At 45.2% G+C, this 17,373-nt stretch overlaps 1 protein-coding gene across 2 annotated transcripts in view; it reads left to right on the top strand.

Moving 5' to 3' along the window:
- NHEJ1 (non-homologous end joining factor 1) overlaps positions 1–8,281 on the top strand; it is a 76,051-nt gene extending 67,770 nt beyond the window's left edge. For both annotated transcript variants that reach the window (XM_081243170.1, XM_081243171.1), the window contains exons 6-8: positions 6,492–6,609; positions 7,177–7,295; positions 7,765–8,281. In XM_081243170.1, the coding sequence (XP_081099296.1) occupies positions 6,492–6,609; positions 7,177–7,295; positions 7,765–7,839 (312 nt within the window). In that variant the 3' untranslated portion in view covers positions 7,840–8,281. The remainder of the gene's footprint in view (positions 1–6,491; positions 6,610–7,176; positions 7,296–7,764) is intronic.
- The last annotated feature ends 9,092 nt before the right edge of the window (positions 8,282–17,373 follow it).

Raw genomic sequence — 17,373 nt, 5'->3', positions numbered from 1 at the left:
TGTTTGAATGACATGTTTAATCCTCTCATGAACTCTGTGATGTAGATATTGTTTGTCTCAGTTCTCCCTCCCCACCCCCCATATCTACCCAACCCTCCATCTCTTTTTTTCTCTTAAAATAGGACGTTGATTAAATACAGTAAATTGCCCAAAGTGTCACAGCTAGCAAATAGAAGACCTTAGGTCCAAATCCGAGTCTTTGTGATTCTAAAGCCAGAACTGAAAGCTTGTTTCTACTTATCTTTTTTTCTGAGACTTTTTCCCCCTAATTCCTAGACAGTTTTGTTTCATCCTCTTTCAGTGAGAAGCCACTTATGGCTTCCTCTTTTTAAACTTTTTGATACTTCTCTTGGGCATTGGGTTCACCTCCTTTCCCACTGAGTCTCCCTGTTTTACTACCCAGGTTGAGTCTGTGTTGTCGACCCAGGAGCCATTTCAGGTTATCTCTGATTTGATGTTAGGTTTCTGGATCATCCCTCTGTAACATGTGCCTTCTGCCCTGGAGTGGAGTTATCCTTGATTCCTCTCACGTTCTATATCCCATCCATCAATGAATCCTATCGGCCATACCTTCAAATATATCCAGAATCTGATCACTTCTCACCACCTCCACTGTTGCCACCCAGGCCCAAGCTACTAGCCTCTTCCACTTGGTTATTGTAGCAGCCTCCTAACAGATCTGCCCACTTGTCTTTCTACATTCAAAGTGATCTTTTTAAAATGTGTATCAGATCATTTCACTCTTCTCTTTATAAACTCCAGTGGCTTCCCATCTTACAGAATAAAAGATCATATGCTACATCATCTCACGATTTCAGATAAACACACAGACACATATCCACATACCTGCTATGCTCTTTCTCTGATATAGGGTGACCATCTAATTTATCATCCAAATTGGGACACTTACAAGAGAGAAAAGGAGCTCTACTAATAAACGACAACAAGCACAAACTGGGACTGACCCAGGCAAACTGGGAATCTGGTCGCTTGATCTAGATAGCCAGTGGATCGTCCTGTTACTTTCCTTTAGGTCTTTTTAAAGTGTCGTCTCTCAGTGAGGCCTTCTTTAACCTGTATTTAAAATTGCAACACATTCCTGCCCCATCCCGTAATCAGCCTGTGCTGATTTATTTTTCTCTGTGGTGCTAACACCATCTGATAGAGAATATGGTTTAATTAGCTATGTTTGTTGTTGATCTCCCCTCTCTAGAATGTAAACTTCAGGAGGGTAGGGAATTTTTATCTCTTTTGTTCAATATGCTGTATCCCCAGCACCCACATCATCGCGAACACTGTAGGTAATCAGTAAATACTTGCTGAATGAATGGATGGTGTGGGGGGGTGGAATTCTATTCCGAAGAGTCTTTCTCCTCGGAGTCCTCTTCCCAAACCAGTTTTCTTGTTCCTCCCTATTTATTTTGGTAAACCTTTGGTAATCTGAGACCTTAGAAGGGTTTTCCAGTATGCTCTTACCGCACAGAGGAGCTAGTGATGAAGATTACCATGATTTCCTAACCTGACTTGGGCCCTCTAGGGAGGGAAGTTTGTATCCAGTACAGCAGTTTACCGCATTGCAAGAGGGAGGAGAGGATTCTTACCCTTGGGAAGTCACGTGTTGGGGGCCCTGCCCTGGCGGTTATGATATTGTGATGGTCAGTGTCAGGGCCTTGGGGCTGTGCCAGCTTCTGGGGCTGGTGCCAGAACCAAAGACCTACTCAGGGCTAGTGTTGGGGGCTCCAGTTTGCTCATTTCTCCCTTCTCTTCTGTCTTTTAAACCTGTATACTTCACCTGTGGGTCCATACTGAGTAGGGTGAGCAGTATATCCGGGTCCAGCCTTTCCTTACCCAGGATTCTAAAGGTGTCTTTTCTGAAGCAGCCTCAGAGGAAAGGAGGGATGAGATGGGGGTGGGGAGTGGGGGTAGGATCAGACCTTTCATTTCTAGTTGAAAGTGGCAGTTGGGATTGCTCCAACAGATCCTGTTGGGATCACGAGGTAGGAGGGAGTCTTAGAATTTCCAGACCACTGGGAGTGAGTTTTAGACTCAGTGAAGATGGGAATTATGGTTAAAGGAGGGGAGTTTGGGGCCTAGCAACCAACATGGGCTGCCATAGGGACAAGAAGGGGAAATAAAATGCCCTTTATGATTTCTGTAACTTTGGTTTTCCTAACGCTTCTGATGTAGCTGTATAGCAGGGGCCAAAGTCCTAGTGGACTGGAGGTGAGAGAGTAACAGAGCTACTGGAGACAGGAGAGTGATGTAGCTCTTGTAGCTCTTAAAGGGTCACAGTACCAGCAGTAAGTGGTGAAGAGGTTCTAAATGTAGCAGAAAGCCTCGAAAGGGAAACCTTGAGGAAACTTCTGACTCCTCCATGTTGTATCAGTAATAGTTTGATGCCAAGGAAGCCTTGGCAAGTAGTTGTATAGCAGAGAAAGCCACTTTGTGAAACAAAAGGGATTCCCATGGGCATATCCTTAATTCAGAAAACAAAGTCCTTTGCCATCTCGTGGATATGAATTTAGCCTTCCAGTCTCATTTCCCACGAGATCTGTCCACCTGTCCTGTCCTTTCACACCTTTGTGCTTCAAATACTTCCACCACATTCAAAGTCTAACCTTGCAAAGGCTTAACTCAATGTCACCACCTCTGAAGTGTTTTGCAGGACTCTCAGTGAGACTTGGTCCCTTCCTTCTTCTCTGGGTTCTTATTACCCTTTGTTTATAACTCTGTTATAGCATAATGCCTGAAAAACACACATACACACATACAGGTTCCTCCTTCTATCTGAAAGTAGAGCGCTCCTATGAACCATTTCATAAGCTGAAATGGGGTAAAGTGAAGGAGAAATTACCTTTTTTCATAAAAGTGAAAATCTTTTTTGGATTTCTTCCAGTTAGCAAAAACAGGTATTAATGTAGGCTTTTCCTAAAAGCAAAGTGGCATCAAGCAAATTTTCAAAAAGTGAGGGATACCTGCATCTGCCTCTGTCCCACGTGTGACTGTAAACTCTTCGAGGCAGGGCCTCTGACTTATTTATCTTTTTATTTTTATTTTTATTTATTTATTTTTGGCTGCATTGGCTCTTCATTGCTGTGTGCTGGCTTTCTCTAGTTGTGGCGAGCTGGGGCTACTCCTCATTGCGGTGCGCGGGCTTCTCATTGCGGTGGCTTCTCTTGTTGCAGAGCATGGACTCTAGGCGCGCGGGCTTCAGTATTTGTGGCTTGAGGGCTCTAGAGCACAGGCTCAGTTAGTTGTGGCACATGGGCTTAGTTGCTCTGAGGCATGTGGGATCTTCCCAAACCAGGGCTCAAACCCCAGTGTCCCCTGCATTGGCAGGCGGATTCTTAACCACTGCGCCACCAGGGAAGCCCTGACTTATTTATCTTTATACTAACTCTGTCCTGTTCTGAGGAGGGAAGGACTGGTGCATCCACTTCCCCTCCCCCAGTCCTGTAGTACCTGGCGCATGGTAGAATCTCAGTAACTTTTCTGCTGAGTGGAATTGATTCTGGGTTAATCAGATGAACATATTATACAGTAGACTGACCTGGCTCTTCTTCCCCTCCCCATTCTGGGCAGTGACCCGCTTGTGGCTGGTACACCTTGCTCCTGGCTCAGGTGTACTTATAGCAGGGGGCACTGCTATTTGCTTTTCTTAGTCCTGACTCCAGCTTCTCCCTTTGATCTCTGCTGCCCGCCCCAGCTCACCCCTACCATTGTCCTGCACAGGGAACTAATATTTCTCATTCCCAGGCTCAGGCCTCACCACTTGTCTTCCCTAGCATATTCTGAGAATGATACCCAAGGAATCAGTGATGATGGGGAGCAGCTAGAACAGGATTATGGGTATGGCCCTTCAGCCCTCTGAGAGTTCCAGGTAGGGCCAGTTGCCTCCTTTATATCTGCTCATGTTTTTCTTGTCCCCTGAGGGAGCTTGTTTCTGAGCTGGATGGGTGCAGCTGATGATCTGTGATGCAGATGATCTGTGATGCAAGGAATTAAGGACTGTAATCCCGGGGAAGGCTGTATTGCCCTTTAGACTACAATTCTATGCTTCAGAGAAGTAAATAGGGTAGTTGTTATATGCGAGGGCCCTGAAGCCACATGGTCTGCATTCTGATCTTGTTCCACCACTTACTAGCTGTAACTGCCTCAGCAAGATGGGGTCATACTCATGCCTACCATAGTCCTTCATTCATACATAGTTACTGAGCATCCCCTGTGGGCCAGGTTGTTCTAGGTGCCAGGGAAATAGCAGTGAATAAGACAGAATGGGTTGATACCTTTAAATACTTAGAGCAGTGTCTAGCACTTAGTAAATATGCAGGAAATGTACCAATATTCCCTTCCTAGTACTTTTCTGAGAATAGACAATCGGGTGGGATGACCTTTGGTAGCAGCTGCAGGACCAGATCTCCCCGAGAAGGGGAAGGATGGAGGAAGGGCTAAGATACAGGTTCTGGATTTGGACTTAGGTCCAGGACAGCAGTAGCTCCAGTGGCCTTTTATTTCTGGCACTTCATTTTGAGACTAAATACATGAACTGGCTAAAGGTCACCCTGGAAATTTTATGAGTCTGTTTAGTTCCATAGAAAGGGCAGGAGGAGATGACCCTGGACTGCCTAGATTCTGCCTGGCCCGTTTGTACAGGCAGCGCAGTGCCTACCAAACCGTGTGTGGGTGACCCTAAGAGAGGCCACACTTCCTGAGCAGTATGAAGGGAGGTCCCAGAGACATGAGATGTGAGTACAGAGAACAGCCGTTTGCCTCTCTGCTGTCAGGGCTCTCTGGCCATAGAGTAGAGGACCTTCTGCTGGAGGAGGTGGCTTGGGGGTTGGAGAGCTGAACTTAGGAAGCAGAGTGAGGTGAGATAGAGGTCGGTGGCCTGTTTCAGTTCATTCCTCAGGGAATGCTGCTGAAGAGGGCTGTTATACTCCTAGTGAGATTACTGCTGGAAGCAACGTCTGCACTCAAGGCTCCTGATTGATTGTCTGCGGTTTCCAGTGAAAGTCCAAGACTGATACAGTCTTTATGTGAGTAAGGTTGGAGTAGAAATCTATGTTACATCTGCGGTTTCCAGTGAAAGTCCAAGACTGATACAGTCTTTATGTGAATAGGGTTGGAGTAGAAATCTATGTTACATTTCCCAGGGATCAATAAGTTTTTCAGCTACCACCATGCTCAGGGAAAGAGCTGTATAATCTTGACCACGGTTCAGCAACTACTTCACTGCTTCTCCCACTTTCTCTCTTCCATCCTTCTCCCACAGTGGGTTTTCAGAAATGAATGCCCTTATAGCACAGAGAGAGTGCCCTTGACATGAGATGTGGGCCAATCCAGGATTCTTGGGCTTGTTCCCATGTGAGCTGTTGGCATGGCTTCCCTTGGAGAACCTGCTAACTTGGCTGGGAGCCATGGCGATTTGCATGCGTAGGGACAGACGAAGTGGTTCTGGGCCCTTTCCAAGATTCTGAAGTACAGCCAGGTTTAGGTCCACTGGACACCATACTCTTTCATCTCATTTTTATTGCACTTTCTTAAGTCTTCAGCCATTACTTAAACTCAGTTCAGCCAAGTATATGAAACCTGAACTAGGCAAAGCATTTGGCTGTGGATATAAATCCACAGTTCATTCCATAATGAAGGAAACAGATAAATATAATGTGATTGTAGCAGTGTTTCTCAATTTTTTTTCATTGTCACTTCCGTGAGGAACCATTTAAGACATTTTTTCCTAATCATCCCCCCTCAGGAAATTTTAATACCATAGATAAACCAAAATTCTGTTTATGTACTATTTGTGTATCTGTGCTTTATACTTTAAAAGAGTAAGATTTTTTTCATCCCCCAAGAGCAAATTTTCTCCCCACTTGGGGGAAATATCACCCCCATTGTGAGTTCATGGATTATAGTAAAGCACAATGGGATTGCATAAGAAATATAAAATGGCAGGCAAGCCTCCAAAGCTTTGTAAACTGTGTTTCTCCCATCTCCTTTGACCGAATGTCATAGCTCCATAATTTCTTCTTGTCTCTAAGTCTGTCATTCCCATTTTGCTCTTTTTCCCCTTTCCTGGATTTCATCCTTTTTCTCTCTCCAGTGTAAAAGTTTAGGAGTGAATTTAATTAAAATAGTAATCTGTACAACTCAGGGACAATTTAGGGAAATGATTTCGTAAAACAGTCCTCTAAGAGGTCATCCTTTTGGACAGAAGAACCTACAGACCTATGAGGTATTCATGGGGAAACATAATAGACAAGTATTGAAGGAAATAAAGATATTTGTTTGGAGTTGCCTTTCAGAGGAGAAGACCTCCCAAGCGGTCTTTATATTGGTCCTAACAGGTTTGGATATGGATGTCCTATATTGGATCTAAGTTCTGTATATAAATTCTTTTAGGGTTGATGCCAGTTCTGCCAGTGGGATATCAAGTTTCTTTTCTCTAGCAATACCATGTCACCAGTGATAGCATCTCCTCTCCCCTGTAGAAACTACCAGAGGCATGCAGTGTTGGTGATGGAAAACCCTTTGTCACAAATCTACAGAGTCTGTATATGGCAGTCACCAGACAAGAGATCCAAGTGGGACAGAAGCTTCGAGACACTGGTGAGTAGCTCCAGAGGTACTTGGTCTCCTGGGGTTAGAGTTAGGGTCTAGGTTTGTGCTGTTCAATATGGTAGCTCTAGCTAATAGTGACTATTTAAATTTAAATAAATAAAAGTTAAATAAAATGAAAAATTCATCCCCTCATTTGCACATTTCAGGTGCTCAATAGCTACATGTGTCCAGTGGCTACCAGGTTGGACAGCTCATATACAGAACATTTCCATCACTGAAGAAAGCTTTATTAGGACTGGTCTACATGCTTAGGAGAATTAGTGAGAGAACCAGGAAAAAAATTAATCTCCCTACCTGAGACATGGCAGGCAATATGTAGAAGAACAGTGAGCTGTTTTGGGTCAGGGAAACTCTTGTCCTACATGGTTAAAGTGGTCCTGGAGAATCTTCATCATAGAAACAGTGCTTTCCAGAAGTTAGTTGGAAGTGGATTTGTGTCTGTTTCCATATTAGTGCCAAAGCCTGGCCTTTATCAGAATGCTTGGTAAATGCTAATGCCTTTCTGGTGAGAAAAAGGCAGTTATCACTCTCTTCCCTTGATCTTTCTGATTTCAGGAGATCCCCAGACCTCAAGCAGCACCTCCTCACAAGGAACTGATAGCCAACTTCTGAATCAGCCAGAAGAACCAGTCTCCTCAGCACCATCCCTCCCAGTGCCTGAAACAGAGCCCACCGTAAGTCATGAGCAGCTTCCTAGATAGCATTTCAAGATTTGGGAGAGTCAGCACCTATAGCTCCCAAGCCAGTGGTCCCTGGAATTGTCACCTAGTTGACACTGCCTTAACAACACTGGGGGATATTTGTGACCAGGCATCTAAATTGTGGATTTCTAGATGGAGAGTCATGGTCTTTTGCATCTTCCCTTACTGTATCCTCTCTGCAGTCCTTCTGAATGATGGACCTTGACTCCTTTTTTGCCTTATCTCACTTGCAGTGATGGTCTATGAGGTTGTTCCCTAGGGGAGAAGTGATGTGCGTATCTCCTGCGTAGAGTCTTATATCACATTCACTGCCTGACATGGACTTCAGACCTCCTGCGTCAGCCACCCGTCTTAACCAGAGCCATGGGAGGAAGGAATTTCTTTTCCTAACTTAAGTGGAACTGTTTAAAACCTCTGTTAACTTGGGTTCCTTTTTTTCTAGGTTACTTCAGGCCCTATGCAGAGACCTCAGCTGTTGAAGGTCAAGAGGAAGAAACTAAGGGGGCTCTTCAGTTAACCTGTCACTGTCTCAACTGCTGAGGATGGACTCGGAGAGTAGTTTCCTAGTGTCACCTTGAAAGGAGGTCCTGTGACAACAGCATCTCTGACACAGAGTTACCCAGTCAGGGACTCCACTGTAAGGGCAAGATAACTGAAGTTCATGTTGACAGGCATGGACACTAGTAACTGAGGGAATCCTGGCTCCAATCCATCGGGCACTGGCCTTCCCTGTCCGAGTGGAACCCAATCTCTGGGAATCCCATACCCTCCTTTCTTTTGGTGAAGGTTCTCTAGACCCAGGATCTACCATGGACTTTAGGTATATGGGGCAGGTCTGCAAAAAGGCACAGCATGCTTAGGAAGCCTTGTCTACCTTTCTTAAGAGTCCCTAGCCAGTCCCAGGTGTTCCTCAGAGACCCTCTCCTCTCTTTAGCATGGAATAAAAAGCACTCACACTCCCCTGCTTTTGAGATTGCTTATCTGTGGGACACATAACCAACTCACTTCACTTTACTGGGTCCCACCCCATCGTTGTCTCTGGATGAAGTCTAGGCCCTCGGTCTAATCCTTCAGGTTCTTCTTATACTTCTCTTCTGTGGCCTGTGCCAAGCCTCCAATCGGGAGCTTTGATCTTGAGACCTCTCTCCATGGTGGGCACAAGATAACAGAACATATGGTTTCTGTGCTATTTTGGTCCAACTTGATATGGGGTGTGTTTTGTCTATTTCCAAGGCATAGACAACAGGTTAATATGGGATTGAATATGGGATTGAAATTACAAAGAGCTCTGAGCCCTAGGGCCAAGTTAGTTTCCCAGAGTGGGAGAAAAAGGAATTTTATTTTCCCATCCTTCACTTCACTTCAAATAACATAGTAACTAGAAGAACTAGAAAAGATAGGATGACAGGGAACAGGAAATATGGCCAGAGGAGTTCTCTGGAACCCAAAGAATTGATGTATAGAATGAATAGTGCTTAGCAGGAAAATATGTAAAGACTGTATGAGATAGGCAGAATCTTAGTTAGAAAGTGAACTCTTTGGACAAATCTAGCAGGATTTGAGACTTCCCTGGCTGTCCAGTAGATAGGACTCGGTGCTTTCACTGCTGTGGTCCCGGTCGGGGAACTAAGATTCCACAAGCTGCGTGGCATGGCCAAAAAAAAAAAAAAAAAAGATTTAGCAAAAGAGGATTCACAGAGTTCCTTGGCCTTCTCTGCTAGGTTTTCCTCTATAGGTAAGACCACCTGAAACTTCACCTTGGAGAGACAGGAAGGAAAGTAGAACTCAGGTGTTCACTGGGGGCTGTTAGGTAAAGGCCTTTTCTGGTTCAGTTACTTATGATGGTCAAAGGCCTCCTCGTCCACATGTCCTCTCTGGCTGGGACTGGTGTGTCTGTCCCCATGTCAAGTCTTGGGGGAAAGAGGATGATCCAAGTAATAATAAAATAATAATGGTTATAATAACGATAATAAACAGCTACCAGTTAATGTATACCAGGTACTCTAATAAGTGCCTGACATTGAATCCTCACAGCATCATATGAAGAAGATACTGTTAACCCACTAGGAAATGGAGTCTTGAAGGGACTAAGTGACTCATCAGAGGTCACACAGCTAATAAGTAACAGCCAGAATTTGCACCCAGACAGCTGAGTTCTAACCTGCATTATCACATACATGACCGAAAGCATCTTCCAGGAAGGATGTAACGTCCTCCTTTCTCCCGTGACGCTACCTCTTTTCAAAGAGGATGTTCTTCCTACTCCCTATTAGCTCTTCAAGGGAGGAGCCTTGGCGGACTCCCGGACTTACCACCAGGCCTTTTTACCTGCTGGCCGAGCCTGAGAGAGCTCCACCAGGGCTCATTCCCAGTTGCTGCTGATAACTTTCTTTACCCTCAGACCCAGTCTGTGCCCTGGTGGTGACTGTCATTGAAGTGAATTGGGAACTATGTAAAAACAATCTATCAGATGACTTACTTTGTTGTTTAGTTTCTCTTGGCATAATTTAGATGGCCAGATTTCAAGGTATGAGACCACATGAAAAATGGAAAGACTTCTGCAGCAAGCTGGGGGAAAATAAGGGTTCTTTACCCTAGGTGATCCTTCTGCCCTAAGAGCACAGTCTCAAGAGCAGGCTTTTTTTTTTTTTTTTTTTTTTTTTTTGCGGTACGCGGGCCTCTCACTGCTGTGGCCTCTCCCGTTGCGGAGCACAGGCTCCGGACGCGCAGGCTCAGCGGCCATGGCTCACGGGCCCAGCCGCTCCGCGGCATGTGGGATCTTCCCGGACCGGGGCACGAACCTGTGTCCCCTGCATCGGCAGGCGGACTCTCAACCACTGCGCCACCAGGGAAGCCCTAGAGCAGGCATTTTTAATCAGAGGGGGATCAGGGGTTTGTGAATCCCCTAAAATTATAAGTAAAATCTTAACAGCATAATTTTTCTTTTCATGTTCTCAAAAGAATGTGTAACTTTTTAAAAAGGTTAAGTAAGAGTATGCCTAATGACCTCCCCTCCCACTGCCCCCTTTATCCCCAGAGGTTACTGCCCCCATGGGGGTGTTGCCCAAACACACCCTTAGAGAAACATTGCTCCCCAAGGCCCTGCCTCAGTCATTCTTGCTCTGAAGCTCTTGCCCCCCAAAGCAAAGGGTGGTGTTTGAAAACCATTCATCCCAGGGCAACTCCAGGGAAATCCCTGCCTTGACAAATTGGCCTAGCCAGGCTGTATTCCAGCCCTGCCCCCTGGCTTGGGCCCCTCCCTGAGGCCCCCAGGCTGGCCCAGCCCCACTCCACATGCACATAAAAGGGTCGAATTCTCGTGGCTGCTCCATAAATTTTATTCCGTAAATATTAGTTTTCCCTGTGTTTAATAAAGCAGTGGCCCACCTCCCCGCCTACCCACCCGCTCCCCGGGGCTGGGGCTGGGGCCAGGGCTGGCTGGTGGGAGAAGGGACTCTTTCAATTGCTTTGGAGTATTTTTAGAAAAAAAAATAATATAAGGTGGTTTACAGCAGCAAGCCAGCAAACCAGGAGCAGGACTAGGGACCTCGAGGAAGTTCCTGCAGGAACTTGACCTAAAAAGTAGAGAAATAGCGCCACCTAGGCTGCAAGGCCTACTTGGCCCTGCTGGTGGTTCACCCCTCCCCCACGGTCAGCCAGGACAGGCCAGCTCTTTGCTGGGAGAGAAATCTTCATCCCTTAGCACTCCAGCTGGGCAGCACCTCCTCTCTTCAGGCCTCACCGAGGGCTTTCTCAGCAGCCCTGAGGGCAGAGCCCGAGCTGGGTCCTGGAAAACCCCACGAGGGTCAGTCATTCTCTGTTCTGTCACCAGTCATCCAATCTCCCAGATCAAGGAGTGTCTCCAAGGGGTAGTAAAATTATTGAAAAGGGAGGAAGGAGCTTCTAGTCTCTGCCCACTGAATCCTGAGGAAGTAGCCCTGGAGTCCCTAGGGTGTAAAGTGGCAAAGAGTGAGAGCTGAGCTCCTGTACTCTGGACTTGGAAAGAATCTGTTCCTGTTGGACCAAGATCCTTCCACAGGCCTGATACAGTTCACCTTCGGTGAGCACTTGGGGGAGGGAGAGATGCTCAAGTCTCCTGAATACTCAGCCCGCTACTTCTTAATTTTATCCCGTGGTCCATTTGAACTCCCTTTTCTTGCGTTCCTGTTCACTTAAACCTCCCATTTTCCGAAGCCCTTACCTCCTCCTCCCTGGTCTGCTGGGAGATCAGTAGGAGCCGGTGTGTCATTCTCTGTACAGAGATGGTGGGAGTGCGGATGGAAAAGCCCGTGCCTTTTCTCCTCGTCCTAGATTTGGTCTCGTTCTTGACATTGTCACCAGGGGCATTTCCTTCTTCCAATTATTCTGTCCTTCATTTCCTCCTGTTTACAAAGCTAAGGGGATTTGCTCCCGAAAGTATCGGGGAAACCTAAAATCCTCTTAATTACCCTTCCTCGTGGTGTCGTCAGCCCACTTTATCTGTTCTGCCCACCACCTCACTATTTGTGCTGTTAATGTAATCAGTGTTTATCTACAGATTTCCTATGGGCTTTTTGTTTTCATCCTTACGCTGGCATATACTCTTTGAGAACAGGGTCAGTTTTTAATGCTAAATCAAAAAATTTCACTGTGTTGGCATTATACTACTAAAGGGTGCAATGTTATGTTAGCTGGGTTTTCGTGCAATCACGATATGCTTTTCTGAGCTCTTCCCAGAAGTATTTTTCTGTCTTCTAATTTTCCTGAAGAAGAAACTGTTCAAAAGGAGCAAGTGACATTCGACAAGGAAGCCACTAAACTCAGAGCTCAAGACCCTTGGTTCCTAGTCCCTGTTACCAACATGAGTAGATGTACGGACTCACAGAACTGTAGTGGATTCTGCTAGGCACTTAGATACAGAGAGAAATGCCAGAAGAGAAGGGAGCCCACGCTCTGGAGAGAGGATTTTCCCTAGCTGCTGTGACCTCCTGGAAGCTGCTACAGGGTATTCTTGTTGAGGGCTTCTTAATGCTCTATTTTTCTTCCATGTTCTCTTGGACAGGGCTTCAGAAGATCCCACCCTGAGGGGAAACATTCAGAGAGGGGAGGGTGTGAGGTAGCTTGTCTGTCTGTGATGGGTGAGGGACCCTAGGGAATCCTTCTCTACTTGAGGATCTAGAAGCCCATCTATCCTCTGTCTTCCATCCCAGACCCATCAAGGAATACTTTCTCCTGAGACTTGGATTTATGGTGGGCTTTAAGCTTCCCCTCAATTCTGGGGTCTCACTTTTCTACCCTGGTACCGAAGCATTCTACTAAAGGCTCAGTCTCTTCACAGCTGTGAAATCCTACCTGCCCTCGGTTTCTCTGTCCTGGAACCCAACAGATTTTGCTGTGCTTTCCACACTCCTGGACCCTTTGAGTGAGCGCTAGCCTCTCAGCACCTAACTCTCCTGGGTTCCTGAGAATCTGGGCCAGCCTAGCGGAACCCGGAAGAAGCATTGGAAAACTCCAGGGTGTGGGGAGCACACAGCCATTGACTCACCTGGGAATATTGTGCCAGGTTACTCGTCCTGCTGGCGGCTGAGGGCCAGGAGTTAAAGGAGCATGCAGTGTCACACTCTTCCTCCCTCCCCTCACTTTGGAGTTAGAACTGGGGAGTAGGGCTTGGGGGCTGCTGGGAGTCCCTTCTGAAATCTGGGTGTTGTATTTACTTTTTCATATTGGCAGCTGGAAGGGGAAGCCCATCCCAGCTCGGCATTGTTGTCTAACATGGTTAATCAGATCCTATAATCCTGCTGTGGAAATATTGGGCCTCACTCAAAACAATAGAGACCAAGAATATTGTGGTTAAATTTCAACCAGCTGCCTCCCTGGCCTGTTTGCCTAACCCCTACCCCCCTCTCCTGGGCCAGAGTCCTCCTGGCTTTATGGACCCCTGATAGGATCGACAGCCAGTCAGAAATGGGTGACAAGAGAAGGGAGGATGGAGTAGGGGAAGGGTAATCCTCTCGACTGACACTCCATCCTGTCTTGCCCCTCCCACTCCAGGCCTTGAAGGTTGAGCAGGGGGTGGTGAAACAAGTTGGAGCTGGTGGGGAAGCCCCCGCTGGGTGTGGGTGTGTGTTCAGGGGTCAAGAGCAGTACTACTGGGAATCCTGGATGGTAAAGAGACCCCTTATTCAAGACAGAAAAAGACTCCTGCCAGATGAGAAGGAAAGACCGCCAGTTTCATTTATTACTACTGCCTGGTGCTTCCAGGGCACAAAGCAATGCCAGTTGGTCGTATGTCACATATGGGGGAATAGGAAGGCACTGGTTGGGGGAGGGGGAGCTGGTAATAAATATTTCTGTTTCATTAGTAACCTGATATATCAGCAATATAAATAATACTGTGATGATGTATGAAGGTGATACTGATACCCCAACTTGAGTGCTTTTCTGGTAGTGGTAATGTCCATTTTGGTGCTCTCTTTAATAAGTACAAGTTAACTGTGGCAGGGTAATTTATATAATTAGAATAGCAGGACAGAGGGAATAGGTAAACTGTACAATGGCATTGTGGAAAAAAACAAAAAGATGCAGTGTCTGGATTGTGCTAAAGGGGAAAATTAACATGTGCTACGTTCGGGAAAAGGCAGAGGACGTTCCTGTTGTAGATCCTAGGGTATCCAGCTTGTGAAGTGGCCAACTTTGAGTTTGTACTTGGCTGTCACACACCCACTGGGCACAAGTTGCCACCACACTGCTTTTGGAGGTGTCATCAGTCAATGAGGTGAAGTACAGCGAGGCCCTAGTTGCAGCACCGTGGACTATTGAACGGTCAAAGGGTATGCATTTTTAGGATTTGAAGAATGAAAATAGCAGAGCCGTGCCAAACGAAACTGCAGGTATTTAATCTCTTCATATAGGGCAGCAGTAGAGCAACAGCAGAGGACATTTGATGTTTCCCACCTGGGGTGCTATATGATGATTCAGGGACTGGCGTGGCTCCTGAGGGTCATTCCTCAAAGCCATTTTAAAGCAGGGACTGCTTGGTGGGAGCTGAGCTTCCCATCAGAAAGACATCTGGGAACTACTGCCTTGGACTAAGAATCTAAGAGTTGTGTATGCTTCTGTGTGGGAATCTCAAAAATACCTTAATGGCAGTCATCAAATCAAATTGAAGCAGGTATGAAACTGATATCAAGATAATTTAAAGATGACGGAAAACATTTCAACAGTTAAACTTGGGTAACTAGTGGGAAGAATTCAGTGTGAAGAAAGATCCCCCATGAAATCTTTAAAGAATGGGCTATATTCCTGACCAGGAAAGGGGATGTAAGAAACCAAGTTGGTTACGCCGTACAGAGACGTGAACTGCAAAATGGGAAGGTCCAACAGGAACATTCCAAATCACTGCAAAAGAATTCAAAGGAATGGCATGGGTTTGTTGGAAATGTGTTGGGAATGAGATAGAAAAACCCACATTCAATAAGAAACAGGAACACTTAGACATGTATTAACTCATATATATATTGAATGCTTACTCACTAGAATTCCCACCAGTGAGGCATTATGCTATTTGCTTTCTTATGGCCACAAAGACATATCTTCTGCTCTCAAGAAGTCTACAATCCAAAGATGATATTTAAAGCATAGATTTTTTCCCCCCAAAGTTTTTCAAGTGTGTGAAGAAGCAAGTGAGAGCCATGAGTATGTATCTCTTTTTTTAAAAATTTAAAAGAATCCTATGGATAAATTCTGTTCTGTTACCTGCCTTTACTTAACTGCATTGTGTCTGTATTTACATGTCAATACATAAATCTCTTTAAAGGATAGGTTATCTTCACTCTGAGCTTCATAAAAAGTTTGAAAAACACTCCCATGATCAGAAAGTAGAAAGTCAAGCTTATTCACTCCATCTGCCCCTTGCTTCATCTTTGATCTCACTGGTCTCCTTGCTATTTCTCTAATATGCAAACATCTGAGGGCCTTTGCTCTTTGCATTTCTCTCTGCCTAAAACGCTCTCCCCTTAGGTATCTGCTTGGTTGAAGCCCTCACCTCTTTCAGTTCTTCGCTTAAATCACACCATCTCAATGAGGACTCCACTAACCCCCCTACTTAACAGAGCCACCTGCCTCCTGGCCTCGGACCGCTGCCCACAGGCTGGCTGTACTCTCAACCTTTTACCCTGTTTCATGTTTTGTGTTCACAGTCCTTATTCCCTTCTAACACATTATAATCCATATTTACTTTTTTACTTTTATTTTTATTTTTTATTGTGGTATAGTTCATTTACAATGTTGTATTCGTTTCTGATGTACAGAAAAGTGATTCTTTTTAAAATTCTTTTCCGTTATAGGTTATTACAAGGTATTTAATATAGTTCCTGGTGCTATACAGTAGGACCTTGTTGGTTATCTATTTTATATATAGTAATATTTTTTATTTTTATATTTATTTTTGTCTCCCCAATGCCTCTCCACTAGAATAAAGTTCCATAAGGGCAGGAATCTTTTTTTTCTTTTTCTCCCATCTTGAGCACCTCACCAGTGTCTGGCACTTAGTAGACGCTCAGAAATACTTGTTGAGTGAATATATGAAGAAGGATTATCACACACACACACACACACACACACCTCCACACCAGCAGTATCTTGAAGTGGTTTTAGAAATTTGTGGATATCAATGGATGTAATCTTTTTTGTTTGGGGCAACCAGTCATAAGGTGAGAGTGGGGATTAAATACCATTTTGTTAGCTATAACCATAACAGAATGAATTTGTCATTTTACAGAAACTAAGAATACACGTTATTAAAAAATAAGTTACTGTACACCTTCTTGCTTTCTTTGGCTATAGATCCAGCATCCTTAGGGTGCTATCTTGACCAAGAGAGATGGGTGAGAGAGTGTGGGTGGACTAGTACAGACCCAGTTACAGAAAGCTGACAGGCATGTCAGGAGCATCACTTGAGTAGTAAGAGTAGAACCCCTTCCCCCTCTGCTGCATTCATTCACTGAACTAGTATCTTCCAAGATTCTCTTTTTTTTTTTTTTACATCTTTATTGGAGTATAATTGCTTTACAATGGTGTGTTAGTTTCTGCTTTATAACAAAGTGAATCAGTTATACATATACATATGTTCCCATATCTCTTCCCTCTTGCGTCTCCCTCCCTCCCACCCTCCCTATCCCACCCCTCCAGGCAGTCACAAAGCACCGAGCTGATCTCCCTGTGCTATGCGGCTGCTTCCCACTAGCTATCTACCTTACGTTTGATAGTGTATATACGTCCATGCCTCTCTCTCGCTTTCTTCCCAAATAGAGACACTGGGATGGAAATAAAGCCCATTAGTTAGTAAACATGTTATTATCCATATACAGAAATATATGTATGTCTTTCTGTCTGCAAGTGTCTTTCTGTCTATAAGAGTTTCACACAGTCTTTAGTCTCTGACTTGAGGGGAAAATACTCTCTTTGTAACTAATTCTGCTACTTTTTCCTACCTTGTCAAAGTCATCAAAGCAAGGTCCTTAATGCTTGAATCTCTCTGAAGTGCCTTGTAATGAGCTTATTGTTAGGGCAAAGGTAACTTGACATTCCCATTTCTAATCAATAGCCAGCTTTTAAAGCATTGTTAGTTTTGAGTGGCTCTAACTGGATCTCCAAATGTGTTCTGCACTGATCAGAGGCTTGAAAGACAGGCATGCTTCTTTCATTTTAGCATACGGGTGAAATTTGGTGGAGTTGGTAACCTCTTCAAAAAATCAACAGTTGGAGTCAGAATGATCCCAACCAGTTGGGGAAATGGTTAGTCAAAGAGAGTATGAATTTTAAAAGCCCAAGATGGGGCTTCCCTGGTGGTGCAGTGGTTGAGAGTCCGCCTGCCGATGCAGGGGACACGGGTTCGTGCCCCGGTCCGGGAAGATCCCACATGCCGCGGAGAGGCTGGGCCCCTGAGCCATGGCCGCTGAGCCTGCGCGTCCGGAGCCTGTGCTCCGCAACGGGAGAGGCCGCAACAGTGAGAGGCCCGTGTACCACAAAAAAAAAAAAAAAAAAAAAAAAAAAAAGCTCAAGATGAAGATAA

The sequence above is a fragment of the Mesoplodon bidens genome (assembly GCF_964165515.1).
Source record: "Mesoplodon bidens genome assembly, chromosome: 8".
In the NCBI taxonomy this organism is placed as follows: domain Eukaryota; kingdom Metazoa; phylum Chordata; class Mammalia; order Artiodactyla; family Ziphiidae; genus Mesoplodon; species Mesoplodon bidens.
Note: the sequence above shows the minus strand (reverse complement) of the source record. Positions and strands in the feature narration are given on the sequence as shown.